The sequence below is a fragment of the Hemitrygon akajei genome, chromosome 9 (assembly GCF_048418815.1).
Source record: "Hemitrygon akajei chromosome 9, sHemAka1.3, whole genome shotgun sequence".
Classification (NCBI taxonomy): domain Eukaryota; kingdom Metazoa; phylum Chordata; class Chondrichthyes; order Myliobatiformes; family Dasyatidae; genus Hemitrygon; species Hemitrygon akajei.
The window spans coordinates 69336955-69356591 of record NC_133132.1 but is presented as its reverse complement, the minus strand read 5'-3'; the positions used below and the strand labels follow the sequence as shown (position 1 = coordinate 69356591).

The following is a 19637-nucleotide window of genomic DNA, read 5'->3' as shown; positions in this document are numbered from 1 at the left end:
ACACACTGGCAGTACACAATGTAGTACACTGAATACACACTGGGAGTACACAATGTGGTACACTGAATGCACACTGGAAGTACACAACGTCGTACACTGAATACACACTGGGAGTACACAATGTCATACACTGAATACACACTGGGAGTACACAATGTCATACACTGAATACACACTGGGAGTACACAATGTGGTACACTGAATGCACACTGGGAGTACACAATGTGGTACACTGAATACACACTGGGAGTACACAATGTCATACACTGAATACACACTGGGAGTACACAATGTCATACACTGAATACACACTGGGAGTACACAATGTAGTACACTGAATACACACTGGGAGTATACAATGTGGTACACTGAATACACACTGGGAGTATACAATGTGGTACACTGAATACACACTGGGAGTACACAATGTCATACACTGAATACACACTGGGAGTACACAATGTCATACACTGAATACACACTGGGAGTACACAATGTAGTACACTGAATACACACTGGGAGTATACAATGTGGTACACTGAATACACACTGGGAGTATACAATGTGGTACACTGAATACACACTGGGAGTACACAATGTCATACACTGAATACACACTGGGAGTACACAATGTAGTACACTGAATACACACTGGGAGTACACAATGTGGTACACTGAATGCACACTGGAAGTACACAACGTCGTACACTGAATACACACTGGGAGTACACAATGTCATACACTGAATACACACTGGGAGTACACAATGTAGTACACTGAATACACACTGGGAGTACACAATGTGGTACACTGAATACACAGTGGGAGTATACAATGTGGTACACTGAATACACACTGGGAGTATACAATGTGGTACACTGAATACACACTGGGAGTACACAATGTCATACACTGAATACACACTGGCAGTACACAATGTAGTACACTGAATACACACTGGGAGTACACAATGTCGTACACTGAATACACACTGGGAGTACACAATGTCATACACTGAATACACACTGGGAGTACACAATGTCATACACTGAATACACACTGGGAGTACACAATGTGGTACACTGAATACACACTGGGAGTATACAATGTGGTACACTGAATACACACTGGGAGTACACAATGTCATACACTGAATACACACTGGGAGTACACAATGTAGTACACTGAATACACACTGGGAGTACACAATGTGGTACACTGAATGCACACTGGAAGTACACAACGTCGTACACTGAATACACACTGGGAGTACACAATGTCATACACTGAATACACACTGGGAGTACACAATGTAGTACACTGAATACACACTGGGAGTACACAATGTGGTACACTGAATACACAGTGGGAGTATACAATGTGGTACACTGAATACACACTGGGAGTATACAATGTGGTACACTGAATACACACTGGGAGTACACAATGTCATACACTGAATACACACTGGCAGTACACAATGTAGTACACTGAATACACACTGGGAGTACACAATGTCGTACACTGAATACACACTGGGAGTACACAATGTCATACACTGAATACACACTGGGAGTACACAATGTCATACACTGAATACACACTGGGAGTACACAATGTCATACACTGAATACACACTGGGAGTACACAATGTAGTACACTGAATACACACTGGGAGTATACAATGTGGTACACTGAATACACACTGGGAGTATACAATGTGGTACACTGAATACACACTGGGAGTACACAATGTGGTACACTGAATGCACACTGGAAGTACACAATGTAGTACACTGAATACACACTGGGAGTACACAATGTAGTACACTGAATACACACTGGGAGTACACAATGTCATACACTGAATACACACTGGGAGTACACAATGTGGTACACTCAATACACACTGGGAGTACACAATGTGGTACACTGAATACACACTGGGAGTACACAATGTGGTACACTGAATGCACACTGGAAGTACACAATGTAGTACACTGAATACACACTGGGAGTACACAATGTGGTACACTGAATACACACTGGAAGTACACAATGTAGTACACTGAATGCACACTGGAAGTACACAATGTAGTACACTGAATACACACTGGAAGTACACAATGTAGTACACTGAATACACACTGGGAGTACACAATGTAGTACACTGAATACACACTGGGAGTACACAATGTCATACACTGAATACACACTGGGAGTACACAATGTGGTACACTGAATACACAGTGGAGTACGTAATTGTAGCACACTGAATAAACACTGGGAGTACACAATTGGAGTACACTGAATACACACACTGAATACAGGGATCCCATTCTGGTTGGCTGCCGGTTACCAGTGGTGTTCCACAGGGGTCCGTGTTGGGGCCGCTTCTTTTTATGTTGTATATCAATGATTTGGATTATGGAATAGATGGCTTTGTGGCTAAGTTTGCCTATGATACAAAGATAGGTGGAGGAGCCGGTAGCGCTGAGGAAACAGAGAGTCTGCAGAGAGACTTGGATAGATTGGGAGAATGGGCAAATAAGTGGCCAATGAAATACAATGTTGGAAAGTGTATGGTCCTGCACTTTGGTAGAAGAAATAAATGGGCAGACTATTATTTAAATGGAAAGAGACTTCAAAATTCTGAGATGCAACGGGACTTGGGAGTCCTCATACAGGATACCCTTAAGGTTAACCTCCAGGTTGAGTCGGTGGTGAAGAATACGAATGCAATGTTGGCATTCATTTCTAGAGGAATAGAATATAAGAGTAGGGATGTGATGTTGAGGCTCTATAAGGCACTGGTAAGACCTCACTTGGAGTATTGTGTGCAGTTTTGGGCTCCTTATTTAAGAAAGGATATGCTGACATTGGAGATGGTTTGGGAAAGATTCACTAAAATGATTCCGGGAATGAGAAGGTTAACATATGAGGAATGTTTGACCACTCTTGGACTGTACTCCCTGGAGTTTAGACGAATGAGGGGGGACCTCATAGAAACATTTCGAATGTTAAAAGGCATGGACAGAATGGACGTGACAAAGCTGTTTCCCATGGTGGGGGAGTCTAGTACAAGAGGGCATGATTTAAGGATTGAAGGGCGCCCATTCAGAACAGAGATGTGAAGAAATTTTTTTAGCCAGAGGGTGGTGAATCTGTGGAATTTTTTGCCACGGGCGGAAGTGGAGGCCAAGTCATTGGGCATATTTAAGGCAGGGATTGATAGGTATCTGAGTAGCAAGGGCATCAAAGGTTATGGTGAGAAGGCGGGGCAGTAGGAATAAATGGGAGAATGGATCAGCTCATGATAAAACGGTGGAGCAGACTCGATGGGTCGAATGGCCAATTTCTGCTCCTTTGTCTTATGGTCACACTGGGAGTACACAATGTGGTACACTGAATGCACACTGGGAGTACACAATGTCATACACTGAATGCACACTGGGAGTACACAATGTCATACACTGAATACACACTGGGAGTACACAATGTAGTACACTGAATACACACTGGGAGTACACAATGTAGTACACTCAATACACACTGGGAGTACACAATGTAGTACACTGAATACACACTGGGAGTACACAATGTGGTACACTGAATACACACTGGGAGTACACAATGTCATACACTGAATGCACACTGGAAGTACACAATGTAGTACACTGAATACACACTGGGAGTACACAATGTAGTACACTGAATACACACTGGGAGTACACAATGTCATACACTGAATACACACTGGGAGTACACAATGTAGTACACTGAATACACACTGGGAGTACACAATGTAGTACACTGAATACACACTGGGAGTACACAATGTGGTACACTCAATACACACTGGGAGTATACAATGTGGTACACTGAATACACACTGGGAGTATACAATGTGGTACACTGAATACACACTGGGAGTACACAATGTAGTACACTGAATACACACTGGGAGTATACAATGTGGTACACTGAATACACACTGGGAGTACACAATGTAGTACACTGAATACACACTGGGAGTACACAATGTGGTACACTGAATACACACTGGGAGTACACAATGTCATACACTGAATACACACTGGGAGTATACAATGTGGTACACTGAATACACACTGGGAGTACACAATGTCATACACTGAATACACACTGGGAGTATACAATGTGGTACACTGAATACACACTGGGAGTATACAATGTGGTACACTGAATACACACTGGGAGTACACAATGTAGTACACTGAATACACACTGGGAGTACACAATGTCATACACTGAATACACACTGGGAGTACACAATGTAGTACACTGAATACACACTGGGAGTACACAATGTCATACACTGAATACACACTGGGAGTACACAATGTAGTACACTGAATACACACTGGGAGTACACAATGTCATACACTGAATACACACTGGGAGTACACAATGTGGTACACTGAATACACACTGGGAGTACACAATGTGGTACACTCAATACACACTGGGAGTACACTATGTAGTACACTGAATACACACTGGGAGTATACAATGTGGTACACTGAATACACACTGGGAGTACACAATGTGGTACACTCAATACACACTGGGAGTACACAATGTAGTACACTGAATACACACGGAGTACACATTGTCGTAACTGAATGCACACTGGGAGTACACAATGTCGTAACTGAATGCACACTGGAGTACACATTGTCGTAACTGAATGCACACTGGAGTACACATTGTCGTAACTGAATGCACACTGGAGTACACATTTGGGGTACACTGAATACACTGAGTGTATATTCCCTCCCTCCACTGCTGGTCTACCAGGGCTGTTAGGTGTAGTACCTACAAATGTTTGTATTACTAGCCAGCCTACTCTGCCAGCCTCTCCAAGCCACTGTCCTTCCTCACCCCTGGCAGCAGACGTGTGGAATATAAGTTTCAGGTTCATCTTTTAGGTTGAGCATCATCATAATCCAGCAGGGATTTGCTTCACCAGAATGCTCTCACCACTAGCCTCCCAAAAGTAATTATAGACGAGGAATAGTTGACAGCCCTGCACTAATTATAAACGATAAATGATTGTCTCTCTCGCCTTTCTCTGACACATCTCATTTTTCCTTAAATGGCACAGTGGCCATTGTGATTCCACTGTGGCTTGAGCTGAGCAGAGATGCCCCATTCTCTGTACACATCAGTGCACCTACCTGCTTGTTCCTCCCTGCGCTTTGCCTGCTCCTGCTCCTCTTCACCAGGTTCCTTAGGATCTGAGCCTGGGTTTGGGCTGAAGTGGTCTGGGTACTCATCAGCATGGTGCCAAACTTCACCTCCTTGTTTTCACGACTGAACAGCGTGGCTGCCTGAGCAATGTGCTTCTTAGCCAAATCCACACGTGTACCACTGCAAACTGAGACGGTTCAACAAGATGAAAGAAACTCCATTAAAAATGTACGCAGTCTCTGAGGGTGATAAATCCAATGACTAAACAAACAATTTCCTGGAGGAGCTCATTTTGTCGTACAACATCTGTGGAGGAAAGAAATTGTTGATGTTTCGGGTCTAAAGCCTTGCATCAGGACTGAGAGTACAGAGGGGAATGTGGACAAACATCTCACCTCACCACTCCCACTCTCAGTCCGGTTGCAGGGTTTTGACCTGAAACGCTGACAATTCCTTTTCTCCCACAGATGCTGCTTACCCTGTTGAGTTCCTTCAGTAGATCCTGTGTTGCTCCAGATCCCAGCATCTGCAGTTATTTGTGTCTCCATTAGTAAGGAGTTATTTATTCAAATGGAAATGAAGAAATACATTACTGCCAGAGGATCATTAATCTTTACAAGTATCCTTTCCAATGGGCCATACATATTCAAGGTCAATAGACACTGAGATTTGGTGTGCAGTGAAGAGGCAGGAAGTGAAACAAACACCATGGCCTTATTGACAGGAGGAGGAGGCATAAGGAATCCATTCCTACTCTTTAGAGTTCTGAAGAATGAGGGGTGACCTTATTCAAATATATTAGATCCTAAAGGGGCTTGAAAGGGTAGATGTCGTGATGTTTCCACTAGTGGGAGACAATCAAGCAGGGCTCGTGGTTACAAAATATGGGGCTAGGCATTAAAAACTGAGGTGTGCCAACATTACTTTTCCTGGAGGGCAGGAGTTAATTGGAGATAGATAATATTTAAAAGATTGAAGAATTGAGAGTTCTATGAAATTGGCACAGGAGTTGAGGCCTAAAGTAGATCATCCACAATGGAAGGCCATCTTAAGGGACCTGATGGCACAGTGCTATGTTCTAATGCACTGTCATCCAACAGATGATGTTCTGTGTAGTCCACAAAGTCAGCAATCTGCTGTCTGAGAACCACAAGGCCCAAAGGTATGGTGCGGGAAGATTTTTGTCAGCAGGTCAGGGCTTCGTGTGTCATACATAGTTCAGAAAGAATGTCCTGATGCTACAGATTGGCCAGGAGACCAATTATGGCTTCTCCTCATCTGAAATAGTGCCAGGAGATTTTTTTTATCCCCTTGAAAGAGCAGATGGTGGCAGCAATGAACATTCCTACCAGCTTATCTCTACAATTACTGACACAGGACTCTGTTGTCTATTTCTCTTCATTCACGTGCAGGACCAAGCCAAGGTTATTTTTACTTCAGGCTTAGCCCACATCCTTTGGGCTCTACCCAATGGTGTACTAGGGATCATATACTTAATGCTATTGGTTCATCACTGAGCACATTAACATCAGCTCTGTCCACCATTCCTTCCCAGGTGAAGGTGAACTTCAGTTTAAATAGTGGTAAAGACTTCCATCTGTGGCCTTTTCTTGGAACATAGGAGACTGAGGGGTGACCTGATATAGATATATAAGATCACAAGGGGAATAGAGGGGAATGTGGATGAAAGTACAATCTTTTTCCTAGGGAACAGATTGCTAAAGATAAGAGGACATACTGAAGATTTAAAATCAGAGGCGAGAGATTTAAAAGAAAATTGGGGCAACTTATTTACATAAAGGGTGATGTGCATTTGGAATGACCTGTCAGAAATAGTGGCTGAGATGGACATATTAGCAATATTCAACAGCTATCTAGATAAGTACATGGACAGTAGAGGTTTAGGGAGCTATGGGCCAAACACACTAGATGGAACTATTTCATTGGAGGCACAGTCAGCATGGACAAGTTGGGCTGAAGGGCCTGACATATGACTATGGCTATAACTTTCAGTGTTTGTACAGTATTGTATCTCAGAGTTATGTGCAGCTGGGGCTCTAGATGGCAGTCTAGTCCACAGGTTCATCATGGAAGGTGGGAATCTGATTTACCTTGCATCTTGATTTATCTTGGATTTACAGGAACAAAACCACACGGGGAAATAGCCAGTTGTCTCACTGAAGGTTGCTTTGTTGACAGATTTTGTCTAGAATTTGTCTGAGCTTTCATGAAGACACAAGAGCATTACTGATGTCCCTTTCTTGTATACTGATTCAGGACCGGCCTGTCACCAAATTTACCCACAGTTCAATTCATTCAAAACCTTGAACTACCTGGAACCTAACACTCAGTGACACCCCCTCCCACCACCCACTTTCTCCATTGAGAAATGTCCTTTAGTTTCTTTCACAGCTTCTGCTTCAGAGACCAATTAGATGTGACTCAGTTCCTGAAATTCAATGACAACAAGCTGTCAGACAGGGGAATGTGGCCCTGATGTGTGAACTGGCATCCCTGGGAATGAATGAATTGTTTAATTGTCTACCTTAACTGGAGATAGTGGTTCATGTAGAGAACAGATCAGTCACTTTACACATTGTCTGTATGGTGCATCATTACAATGTCACAATGCAGATGGAAAGTATAATGTGAGCTCATCTGTATGATTCCTTTCCAAGGTTGTATAAGTGTTGTTACTCATAAGAACACAGGAAGTAGGAGGAAGAGTTGGACATCCACCCTTCCTCCCTGTACTCCCTTCATCAAAATCAGGCCTGATCTTGATGAAGGGAGTTGCACAGAGGAAAGCTAGGATGTCCAACTCAGCCCTCATGACTTTGTTTATCTCAAACTCCTTCATGCATGGGAATCTACTGATCTTTGAGCTGAGTGACTGACAGCCCATACTACATAATTTCATAGGCCATGTATGTAGATAAGGTGGTAAAGACGACAAATGGCATGCTTGACTTCATTGGTTAGTGCACTGAGTACAAGAGCCAGGAAGTCATGTTACAGCTGTTTAAAATTTAGGATAATTTTGGACATGTATTACAGGAAGGGCAACTTTTTAAAATATATGGTGGTATGTATGTGGAATGAGCTGCAGAGGAAGCAGTTGAATCAGGTACATGGACGATATTTTAAAGACAATGAACAGATACATGGATAGGATAGGTTTATTGGGCTATATGTTGGCAGATAGAACTAACCTGGAAGGGTCCAGCGTGGATGGGCCTAGCTTGGATGAGCATCTTGATTGTGTGGATCAGCTGGGCCAAAAGGCCTGGTTCTGAGTTGTATAATTCTATGACTCTGACCTGGTGTAATCTGCCTGTCATCTTTCATCCCTCCTCAGTCTGGCTCCTGTCTCACAACTCCCTGCTCTTCTCTTTGCACTGGTCATCTCCCCTCTCTATTCTCAGATTGATATAGGATTTCAAACTGAAATATTGAGTTCCTCTCCTCCCACAGATGCAACTTAATCCACTGAGACTTTCAAGATATCCCTGCATTTCTCCACTTTCAGTTTTGTCTAACCAACAGTTGTATACAAAAATTGAAAGATGACAATCCAATTCTATATCAGGACCTGAGTTATGGGTTAAAGTAACAGATGGCAGAGATGGATGAGTGATGATGTTGGTAAAGGATTTAACATTACTCTACATGGTAACTTGGCCAGCAACACCTCAAGACATAACATTATTCACTTGATTCTTAAAGCAATTATTTGATAGCTCAGAAGTGATCAAAACACCCTAGTCTCCAGAACCTAGAGGCTCAGTGCAAATTGAAATGAGCTATCAAAATTACTCTGAGCTCTACACTCAGTGGCCACTGAGTGTGTGTTTGTGGTCTTCTTTTGCTGTAGCCCATCCATTTCAAGATTTGACATGTTGTGCATTCAGAGATCTCATTAACAAGGTGTTTTTGCCCACAGAACTGCTCACATGATTTTTTTTTTGTTTTTCACACCATTCTCTGTAAACTCTATTGTAAAAATCCCAGGAAATCAGCAGTTTCTGAGATACTCAAACCACTCTGACTTGTATTCCACGGTCAAGGTCATTCAGATCACAGCTGAACCTCTTGACCATGTCTGCATGCTTTTATGCATTGAGTTGCTGCCATATGATTGGCTGATTAGGTTTTTGCATTAATGAGCTGGTGTACAGGTGTACCTAATAAACTGTGTAGCTGACAGAGCAATGCTCAGACTGAATGCTCGTTTAATTGCTGAAAAGTGTTTATGTGCAGTGCTATACACTAACATAATGATCGAGAGCTGGGCTAGGGTGGATGGTTATTGCACAGCTTCAAGATAGTGCACAGAAAAGGGAATTACACTGTTAAATCACCTACTGAGGCCTCAGGAAATGACAGACCCTTTTACAATCAACTGAAACATTTCTCTGGTGTGCTTGCTGTTATAGTCTCTGGGCTTACCACACTGTGAATGGGTGCAGTGAATGCATAAATCAAAGTATTGAGTACAGGAGATGGGAAAATTTACAAGGGTGTTACTGGATCTGGAGGACCTGAGTTACAAGGGAAGATTAAATAAGTTAAGACTTTATTCCTTGGAATGCCAAAGATTGAGAGGAGATTTGATAGGGGTATCCAATATTATGAGGGATATAGATAGGGTATATACAAGCAGTCTTTTTTCACTGAGGTTGAGTGGAACTACAACTAGAGGTCATGGGTTAAGGGTGAAAGATGAAAAGGTTAAGGGATAACTTTTTCACCGAGAGAGTCCTGAGAGTGGAATGAGCTGCCAGCGTAAGTGGTGCATGCAAGATCGACTTCAACATTTAAGAGAAGTTTGGATAGGTACATGGATGGTAGAGGTATGGAGAGCTATGGCCCTGGTGCAGATCAATGGGAGTAGGCAGTCCAAATGATTTGGCACAGTCTGAATGGAACAAGGGCCTGTTTCTGTGCTGTACTTTTCTTGACTCTATTAAGGATAATAGGGTTTGAAAAAACAGGATATAATATCAGGTGGGAATGAGGGAAAGATGTAGGAGAGAAAAAATTGGGTCATTGAATGTTCATTCATTAAACACTGCAACTTGTTTCAGACAGCAAAGTGAACTTTTCAGAATATTTACCATAAATTGTGATCAACATCCCAGGATGTATGCTCAGTTTGAAAATAACTGGAGTAAGAGTGGACAGACTCTAGTTTTCTCAAGACTGAAAGCAAAGGGACTTAATCATAGGCTTTTGAGATTGTTCATCTGGATATAGAAATCACATATTCTTGAGGCAAAACTTAATCCATCCATCTCACAAGGAGTGGCTAAAGCTATAAAAGATTGATGTTTTAAAGACAAGGAATTCTGCAGCAACTTCTCTGGCCAGTAATGAGAATGTCCAACTTTCCCATGACAGCCAGGAGCCCATCTAAACTAATCCTATTTGTTTGTGTTTTGCCCATATCCTATTAAAGTTTTCCTATCAGTATAGACTGATATAGTCAAATAGCATGGAAACAGGCCCATTGATTCCACTGGAACACCAAAGAGAATGAGGAATGAATTCCAACAGAAGAGACAGCAGATGCTGGAATCTGGAGCAATAAACAACTAGCTGGAAGAACACAGTGGGAGGAAAGGAATCATTGATGTTTTGGGTCAAAACCCTGTTCTGGCACAGTTTCTTTATTTTCCATTCTTTTTCTTTTCTTTCCTTATTTTTTTTAATCATCCCACAGATATTGCTTGACCTCATAGTGTGCTGCCAGGGAATTGTTTTTGGACCATTAATTCATCAGATAAGCTTAATAATACCAAAGGTATGCATTTTCAAGAATTAAAAATTCTGAGAGACAATGTTCCAATGTCGTAGAGTCATACAGCACAGAAACAGGATCATCAACCCAATTTGTCCATGCTGACCAAATGTCCAACCAAGCTAGTCCTATAACTTTCTAAAACTTTCCTATCCATTTACTTGGCTAATTGTCTTTTATAAGTTGTAATTGTACCTGTCTCAAACAGTTCTTCTGGCAGCTCATTCCATATACTGATCACACTATGTGCAAAGAAGTTGGCCCTCAAGTTTTATTAAATCTTGCTCTTCTCATCTTAAACCTACTCCCTCTAATTTTTGATTCCCCAACTCTGAGAAAAAGACTGAATGCATTCACCCTAACTATGCACCTCATAATTTTATACACCACTATTACCATTCAGCCTCCTACATTCCTTTATTTTGAAACTTCTGAAATTTCTACTCCAAAAGCTGAAGAGGCTCTGTCGTTGATTGACAGGTATCCCCTGACTAAGGTAATGAAAGGAAGATGGGGGCAATGCAGGAAAATGGCATGAAGGTGATCTGGATAAATGGGGAGCAGGTTCGAGGGGGCGAGAGTATTTCTCATATGTGAGGGACAAGAGATTGCAGATGCTGGAATCTGGAGTAACAGTTACTAACAGTCTGCTAGAGGAACTCAATGAATCAAGCAGCTTCTGTAGGGGAGTAGGACTGTTGATATTTCAGGTCGTAAACCTATATCAGGACTATGAGCGGAGAGGTGAAATAGCTGGGATAAAGTGGTGATGCAGGAGTTTATTGAGTTGGCAAGTTGTGTCAGGAGGAACATTGAACACTGAGCAACATAGCACAGGAAGAGATAATGATGAAGGGGTTTGACCCAAAGCATCTACAACTTCTTTCCTCCAATGGATTCTGCTTGACCCTGCAGAGCTCCTCCCACAGTATTGTTTATTGCACGTGCTCCTATTTCTCATCTTCTTAAGTTCAATAATTCCAAAAGTCATGGATCTTTAATTGAAGCATCAAGGAGAAACTATTCCATCATTGATAACTGGAGCAACAACACCACAAAATGCTGGTGGAACACAGCAGGCCAGGCAGCATCTATAGGGAGAAGCGCTGTCGACATTTCGGGCCGAGACCCTTCATCAGGACAGGGTCTGAAACATCGACAGCGTTTCTCCCTATAGATGCTGCCTGGCCCGCTGTGTTCCACCAGCATTTTGTGTGTGTTGTTGTTTGAATTTCCAGCATCTGCAGATTTCCTCGTGTTTGCTCTTGATAACTGGAGGGCAAGTTTGTTCTTTTTATATAATCACAGAGAATTGTGGGTGCCTGGAATGTGCTGCCAGGGGTGATGGAGAATAATACAATAGAGATGTTGAAAAGGCTCTTACATAGGGACATGAAAAGCAGAGAATAGAGGGATATGGACATTTTGTAGATAGACGTTTAATTACTGCTTTAAATGAGGGCTGAAGGGCATGTTCATGTGTTGTACTCCTCTATGTTCATGGATTACCATAATTACCTAAAGAACAGAATCACCTACGCTCGGTCCACCAGAAAAAGCAGGATCTCCCAGTGGTCACACATTTTAATTCCACGTCCCATTCCCATTCTGATATGTCTATCCATGGCCTCCTCTATTGTCAAAATGAATCCAAACTCAGGTTGGAGGAACAGCACCTTATATACCGGCTGGGTAGCCTCCAACCTGATGGCATGAACATTGACTTCTCAAACTTCCGTTAATGCCCCTCCTCCCCTTCTTACCCCATCCCTGACACATTTAGTTGTTTGCCTGTTCTCCATCTCCCTCTGGTGTTCCCCCCCTCCTTTCTTTATCCTGAGGCCTCCCGTCCCATGATCCTTTCCTTTCTCCAGCTCTGTATCACTTTTGCCAATCACCTTTCCAGCTCTTAGCTTCATCCCACCCCCTCCTGTCTTCTCCTATCATTTCGCATTTCCCCGTCCCCCCACTACTTTCAAATCTCTTACTATCTTTCCTTTCGGTTAGTCCTGACGAAGGGTCTCGGCCCGAAACGTCAACAGCGCTTCTCTATAGATGTTATAGATCTATAGATGCTGCCTGGCCTGCTGTGTTCCACCAGCATTTTGTGTGTGTGTTGTTGTTAACAAAATTATGTCATTATCTCAGGAAATCAGATTTGATGGATGTAACCAAGTTTTACTGAACAATACTGGGAGAGACAGGAGTACTTTGGATTGTAGGGCTATTTCAAAGAACTGGCACAGGCACAATGGAGTGAATGGTCTCCATCAGGTCTGCCAGTGACTACTGCTAGACCTACGTAACAAATGGCCAGCCATCACTGCTATCTTACAGGCTGTCACAGTTGTCCCGGACTACTCCTGACCCTTGAGAGTGAGTGAAGCTGTGAGAATCAGCTCCTGGTCTATTGGCCTTGGTGCAACAACAGTTAGTATTTCTACAGGCATTCTGCTCCCTGCCATCCAGATCTGTAGTGATTTATATTATGGATTTGTCCCCACTGGCCTCCAAAGAAACATCTTATCCTTCTTTCAATTCTCATAATTCTCTTTACTCCATGGCTGGGACCTGAGATGTTTAAGTGAAGTGATGCCTTTTGAATTGCTCAGCAGAAACCTATGTTGTCCTGCACCACTATGTTACCCTGCAATGCAAGAGATAATGATTTGGATTAAAATGGCTTCAGCTACCAAGTGATAAAGAGGAACTTTTGGCAGCACAACACAGGTGAAACGCAGTCCATACTATTTCATCAGTTGACATTTACAACTTGTTGCAAACTCTTGTTGAAGGATTATGGAAAACAAAACTATCAAGATCAATACAATTCACAGCCGACCTGCTGATGGAGGGTGAGGGAACCATGAGTCAGTGAAACTACTTGGTAACAACGACAGTTACAGTTTGTTTCCTTGATCACCCACTACACTTGTACTTCCATGGAAGGCTCATACCTCCATCAATGCAGGCAGTACCCTTGTCTATTTTCCTGCTGAAGCCCTCAAACATCTGGGTGAGGCCAGACACCAGGCTGTGGAATGAAGCACACAGAAAACAGTCATTTCTAAACCTGACCTTCTCCCTCCCTGTAAATATGAAAAGGAAAACACACAAATCAAAAGTAATTTGCATTCCTTTAGAGCATACAGGAATGCAAGAAAATAGGAGCAGCAGTAGGCCACTCAGCTGTTCGAGCCTGTCCTATCATTCAATATGATCATGGCTGATCTATGTTGGAACCTACTTGTCCTTTGTACCAGTTTCTCATGCCCCTCAATTCCTTGACCTTTCAAATACTTATCTAACACATAGAATCATAGGGTTGGAAGGTGTTGTACAATAGATAGAGCTAAGTAACTTCAAGGTTAGGAAAACCCTGAAGGGATTTGTATACAGAAGCCCCAAGCAGTATTAAAGATATGGCCTACAAATTACAACGGGAGATAGAAAATGCTTGCCAAAAGTCAAGCGGGATTTCAATATGCAGGTAGATGGGAAAATCAGGTTGATGCTGGATTACAAGAGGGGGAATTTCTAGAGTGCCTACGAGAAGGCATTTTAGAGCAGTTCATGGTTGAGCCCACTGGAGGATCAGCTATTCTGGATTGGGTGTTGTGCAATGAACCAGAATTGATTAGAGAGCTTAAGGTAAAAGAACCATTAGAGGCAATTGATCATAATATGATCAAATTCACCCTGAAATTTGAGAAGGATAAGCTAAAGACAGATGTATCAGTAGGAGAGGGAATTATAGAGGCATGAAAGAGGAGTTGGTTCTTGGGAAACTGAAAGGTCTGACGGTAAGTAAGTCACCTGGAACAATGGTGTATACCCCAAAATGCTAAAAGAGTTGGCTGAAGGGATCATGGAGGCATTAGTTATGATTTTTCAAGAATCACTAGATTCTGAAATGGTTCCGGAGGACTAGAAAATTGCAGATGTCACTCCATTCTTCAAGAAGGGGGAGAAGCAGAAGAAAGGAAACTATAGACCAGCTAGTTTGACCTCAGTTGTTGGGAAGATGTTGGAGTCGATCATTAAAGAGGAGGTCTCAGAGTCCTTAGAGTCACATGATAAAATAGGCCGAAGTCAGCATAGTTTCCTCAAGGGAAAATCTTGCCTGACAAATTGTTGGAATTCTTTAAAGAAATATTAAGCAGGATAGACAAAGGAGAATAGGTTGATGTTGTACACTTCGATTTTAGGGCCTTTGACAAGGTGCCACTCATGAGGCTGCTTAACAAGCTATGAGCCCATGGTATCACAGGAAAAATGCTAGCAGGGATAAAGCAGTGGCTGATTTGCAGGAGCCAAATGGTGGGAATAAAGGGAGACTTCTCTGGCTGGCTGCAAGTGACATGTGGTGCACTACAGGGGCCTGTGTTGGGACCAATTCTTTTTACATCATATGTCAATGATTTGGATGAAGGAATTGATGGCTTTGTTGCAAGGTTTGCAGGCGATATGACGATAGGTGGAGGAGCAGGTAGTTTTGAGGAAGTAGAGAGGCTACAGAAGGACTTAGATGGATAGGAGAATGGACAAAGAAATGGCAGATGGAATACAGTGTCGGGAAGTGTATGGTCATGCAATTTGGTAGAGGGAATGAAAGGGATGACTATTTTCTAAATGGAGAGAAAATACAAAAAACTGAGGTGCAAAGGGACTTGGGAGTCCTTATGCAGGACTGGCTAAAGGTTAATTTGTTGATTCAGTCGGTGGTGAGGAAGGCAAATGCAATGTTAGCATTCATTTCCAGAGGACTAGAATATAAAAGCAAGGATGTAACGTTGAGACTTTATAAAGCACTGGTGAGGCCTCGCTTGGAGTATTGTGAGCAGTTTTACGAGGTAAGACCTTTTTTTAAAAGAGTGTGGTAGGTGCCTGGAACTGCCAGAGGAGGCGGTAGAAGGAGATACAATAGCAACATTTAAGACTTTTGAACAGCACTGAATAGACAGGGAATGGAGGAATATGTATCATTTGCAGGCAGGTGTGCAGCTTAAACTGGCATCATGGTTGGCAAGTGCATCAAAGGCTGGAGGGCTTGATACTGTGCAGTATTGTTGTATATTTAAGATTCTTTACCATGTTGAAGAAATCTATCAGCAGTTTTTGTAATAGCAATTTGATTAAATTCAGTGGTGAATTACGTTGCCAGAAACTGACCCATAGATCAATCAGCTCACCTATTTCCTCTTTCTAACCATGGAAATATTCACCTTTCATGTTTCATCTCATTGTATAGGAAGACATTGCCCAGGATAGTCTCTGACTGGATCAACGAGCCTTTTGATTTCTCAAGAGTTGAAAGCATTTCCCGAATAAGTGCAGATTTTCCATTGCCTGATTCACCTGGAGAAAGTAAGGACAAAGCTGAGGTCAAGCTTCAGTAATGCTCCACCCATTTTACCAATCAGTACACAGGCACCTCAACCTCCAGTGTGGTGGGCAGAGAGTGCAATCTTCATCTGTGTGACTGTTCACCTAATGATTTTACATTGTTGGGGCATAAGGATCATTGGCATGGTCAGGATTTATTAACCCTCCACAAATTGCTTGGTCCTCCATCAAGGTAGTTAACCAGTCAACCACATTGCTGTGAGTCTGTCTTCACATTGTGGTTAGACTTGGTAGGATAGTGAATCCTTGTCCCTCCACTATAGCAATAAACCAGAGGGGTTTGTAATGTTAATCTTAGTGTTTCACAATCACTATTATTGATATCAATTCTGAATCACTGAGTTCTTGAATTTTCTCAGCCATCATGGTAGTATTGACACTCATGTCTTCCAGTTATTAGCTGCATCTCTGGAATGTAACTGCTAAATTATGATTTTGCTATGGCGAAGGGAGAGATGTCTGGGGTAACAGTTGAGTGGAATTGTTCAGTTTGATAATAACTAAAATCCTGCCCTCTTTAGAGAGAGATGGATAATGTCACAGGATTCGCAATGACATGCTATTGGTTTATTTGTAGGTGTGGGAACTGAAGAGATGGCATGGCCAACGTGACAAGTTAAGGCTACAGTCTTGGGTAGATTTAGTCAAAGGTGGCTTGGAGTTTGTGCATTAGTGCTGGGGAAGGTGCTGGTCAGGCTGCTGGGATCTATCCATCTGAACGCTCAAATTTGTTGATTGTTCCTTATTCCTCAACATGTCAAATCAAGTCAAGTCAAGTCACTTTTTATTGTCATTTCGACCATAACTGCTGGTACAGTACACAGTAAAAACGAGACAATGTTTTTCAGTACCATGGTGCTGCGTGAAACAGTACAAAAGCTACACTGAACTACGTGAAAACAACACAGAAAAAAAAGAAACTACACTAGACTACAGACCTACCCAGGACTGCGTAAAGTGCAGAAAACAGTGCAGGCACTACAATAAATAATAAACAAGACAATAGGCACAGTAGAGGGCAGTAAGTTGGTGTCAGTCCAGTCTCTGGGTATTGAGGAGTCTTGATAGCTTGGGGGAAGAAACTGTTACATAGTCTGGTCGTGAGAGCCCAAATGCTATATAAGCAATTTCTAAAATACAATTTCTACCTGGCACCTAGGCAGTTTCCATTGTTGTGGCTCAGCACACTCTACTGTTTACCCACCACCACACCCTTCAGGGAGTAAGAAATTTTCATTTTCATTAAAATACATTTTATTCATGATATAAACACTGAATACAAATGGTCACGTCTTTCTCTAACTTCATGTACCTTCAATTCAATACATTCTCTGACAATGCTTCAATCCCAATTATATTTCCTTCTTAAATAATGTACCCATGAAGTGTTAGAGAGGCTGTTACAAAGGACACAAAGGACCATCCCCTGTGACAGAAGTGTTGAGACTAACGGGGATCTGGTACAGAAGAGGAGATCAAGCCAGTGTGGATCAGCCACAGAGTCATAGATCCAAAGATGACAGAATTATATGGTATGGAGATAGGGAGAAAGTTTAAAGAAGATTTACAAAGTAAGTTTTTTTCTACACAGGGAGTGCTAGGTGCTTGTAACACATTCCCTGGGGAAGTTGTAGAAGCAAATTTGATAGTAATGTTTGAAAGGTATTTGAGCAGGCATGTGAACAGGCAGGAATTAGAGGGATATAGATCATGAGCAGGTAGATGAGATTGGCATCATGCTTGGTGCAGACACCATGGACCAAAGGGTCTATTCCTGTGCTGTACTGCTCTGTAGGGGGTGATCACACAGCGTGTTTCACCAAATAGGTGACTTTCTAGGAACAGTTGATGTTTGTTCAGTTTGAGGCCTTGGAAACAGCCTGTGCAGCAGAGTCCAGTATTATGCAACTGCTCAAGGCAAATCTCATCAAGGACAGCTCCATCCCCTTCCTGACCTGTGCAATTGCACAGGCTTTGAGGAGGTCACACCACATCCTCCTTGAGGAGGGCGTGCACAGGGGGTGAGTCTCTGACTGTGGTTGAAGGATCTGACATTTTTGGGAGCAGGGTATTTTCTTACCCTGACCCTATCAAATCTCCTCCTTCCACTGACACCACTGCTGAGATCATTCTCAAACACAACTGATGTGTTTACAGTGGAATCTCTAGTGCCTCTGCCAGCATTTAAACATTTTATGCTAGAAAGCAGTTTTGCAGACAGTGGGTGCAGGTGTAACTATGTGACACTTCCCTCACCTGCTGTGTTGCCAATTTCATTACTGGGACAGGTCGTTGATCATTATGCAAATCCAGCGAGAGATGTTGAGTGTATAATGCTTGAGATAAGTGGCTTTCAGTACTTGTCTAAACTGACATTTGCATACCATTTTGAATTCCCCCTGCACCTTCTCAATTCTGTTGGATGCATAATTAGAAGCTCTATTTTGAGAAAGGACTGAGATAAAGCATTATCACAAGTTGCAGGGTGCAGGGAGAAGCAACTCCCCAAGGACAGAGCATTAATATACAGCCTTCAACTCCACTTTGGCATAGATCAATGTAGTTTCAAAATCAGGTACAAAGGACCAAAGTATAGTATAGCACAAAGGAGCAGTGGGCAGAGACAGGGAGGGAAATATTGGTACATGTGACAATAATAAACCAATTTACCAGCTTAGATGGTCATCTTACTTGGCATTGACCAGCTGGGCCAAAATGCCTGTATCTGTGACCTTTGATGCAATGAACCCACAGACAGTGCTGCAGTTTCATTACCTCAAGGACTCAGCCTTTTACTTGCCTCTGTTCAGCCATCGGGTTTCCAGAGATTGGGGAATATTATCTACAAGAGGAGCAAATTTCCACCATGTCTGTGACCAGCAAGTCACGTCCCTGGCATAAATTAACCACCTGCTCTTGCTGTATATCAAAGTAAAATGGAAGGGTTCGGGTTCTGAGTGAGTTTGATGACAACAGACTCACCTTGCTGCAAACTGTTTAAGTCATTAGCTGATTAATCCTCATTGTTGTCTGTGTGTTTTCTCCAATATCTACAGCATCTTACCTTTGCCTTAGACATTTGTGCCCTTTTGAAAAGTTTTGTGAGGTTTCCAATCAAACAAAGCCATTGCACCACCTTCATTCACTAACCTCTAATTAAACTTAGAGGTCAAAGATACCGTTGATCACCCAAGTAAAG

General features: G+C 42.4%; 1 protein-coding gene across 1 annotated transcript in view; it reads right to left on the bottom strand.

The window, feature by feature from the left end:
- Positions 1–19637, bottom strand: part of LOC140732660 (dynein axonemal heavy chain 6-like) — a 549473-nt gene that overhangs the window by 232443 nt on the left and 297393 nt on the right. Inside the window, 3 exon segments of the mRNA XM_073055353.1 lie at positions 5220–5419; positions 13990–14066; positions 16258–16390. Coding sequence (XP_072911454.1) covers positions 5220–5419; positions 13990–14066; positions 16258–16390 — 410 coding nt within the window.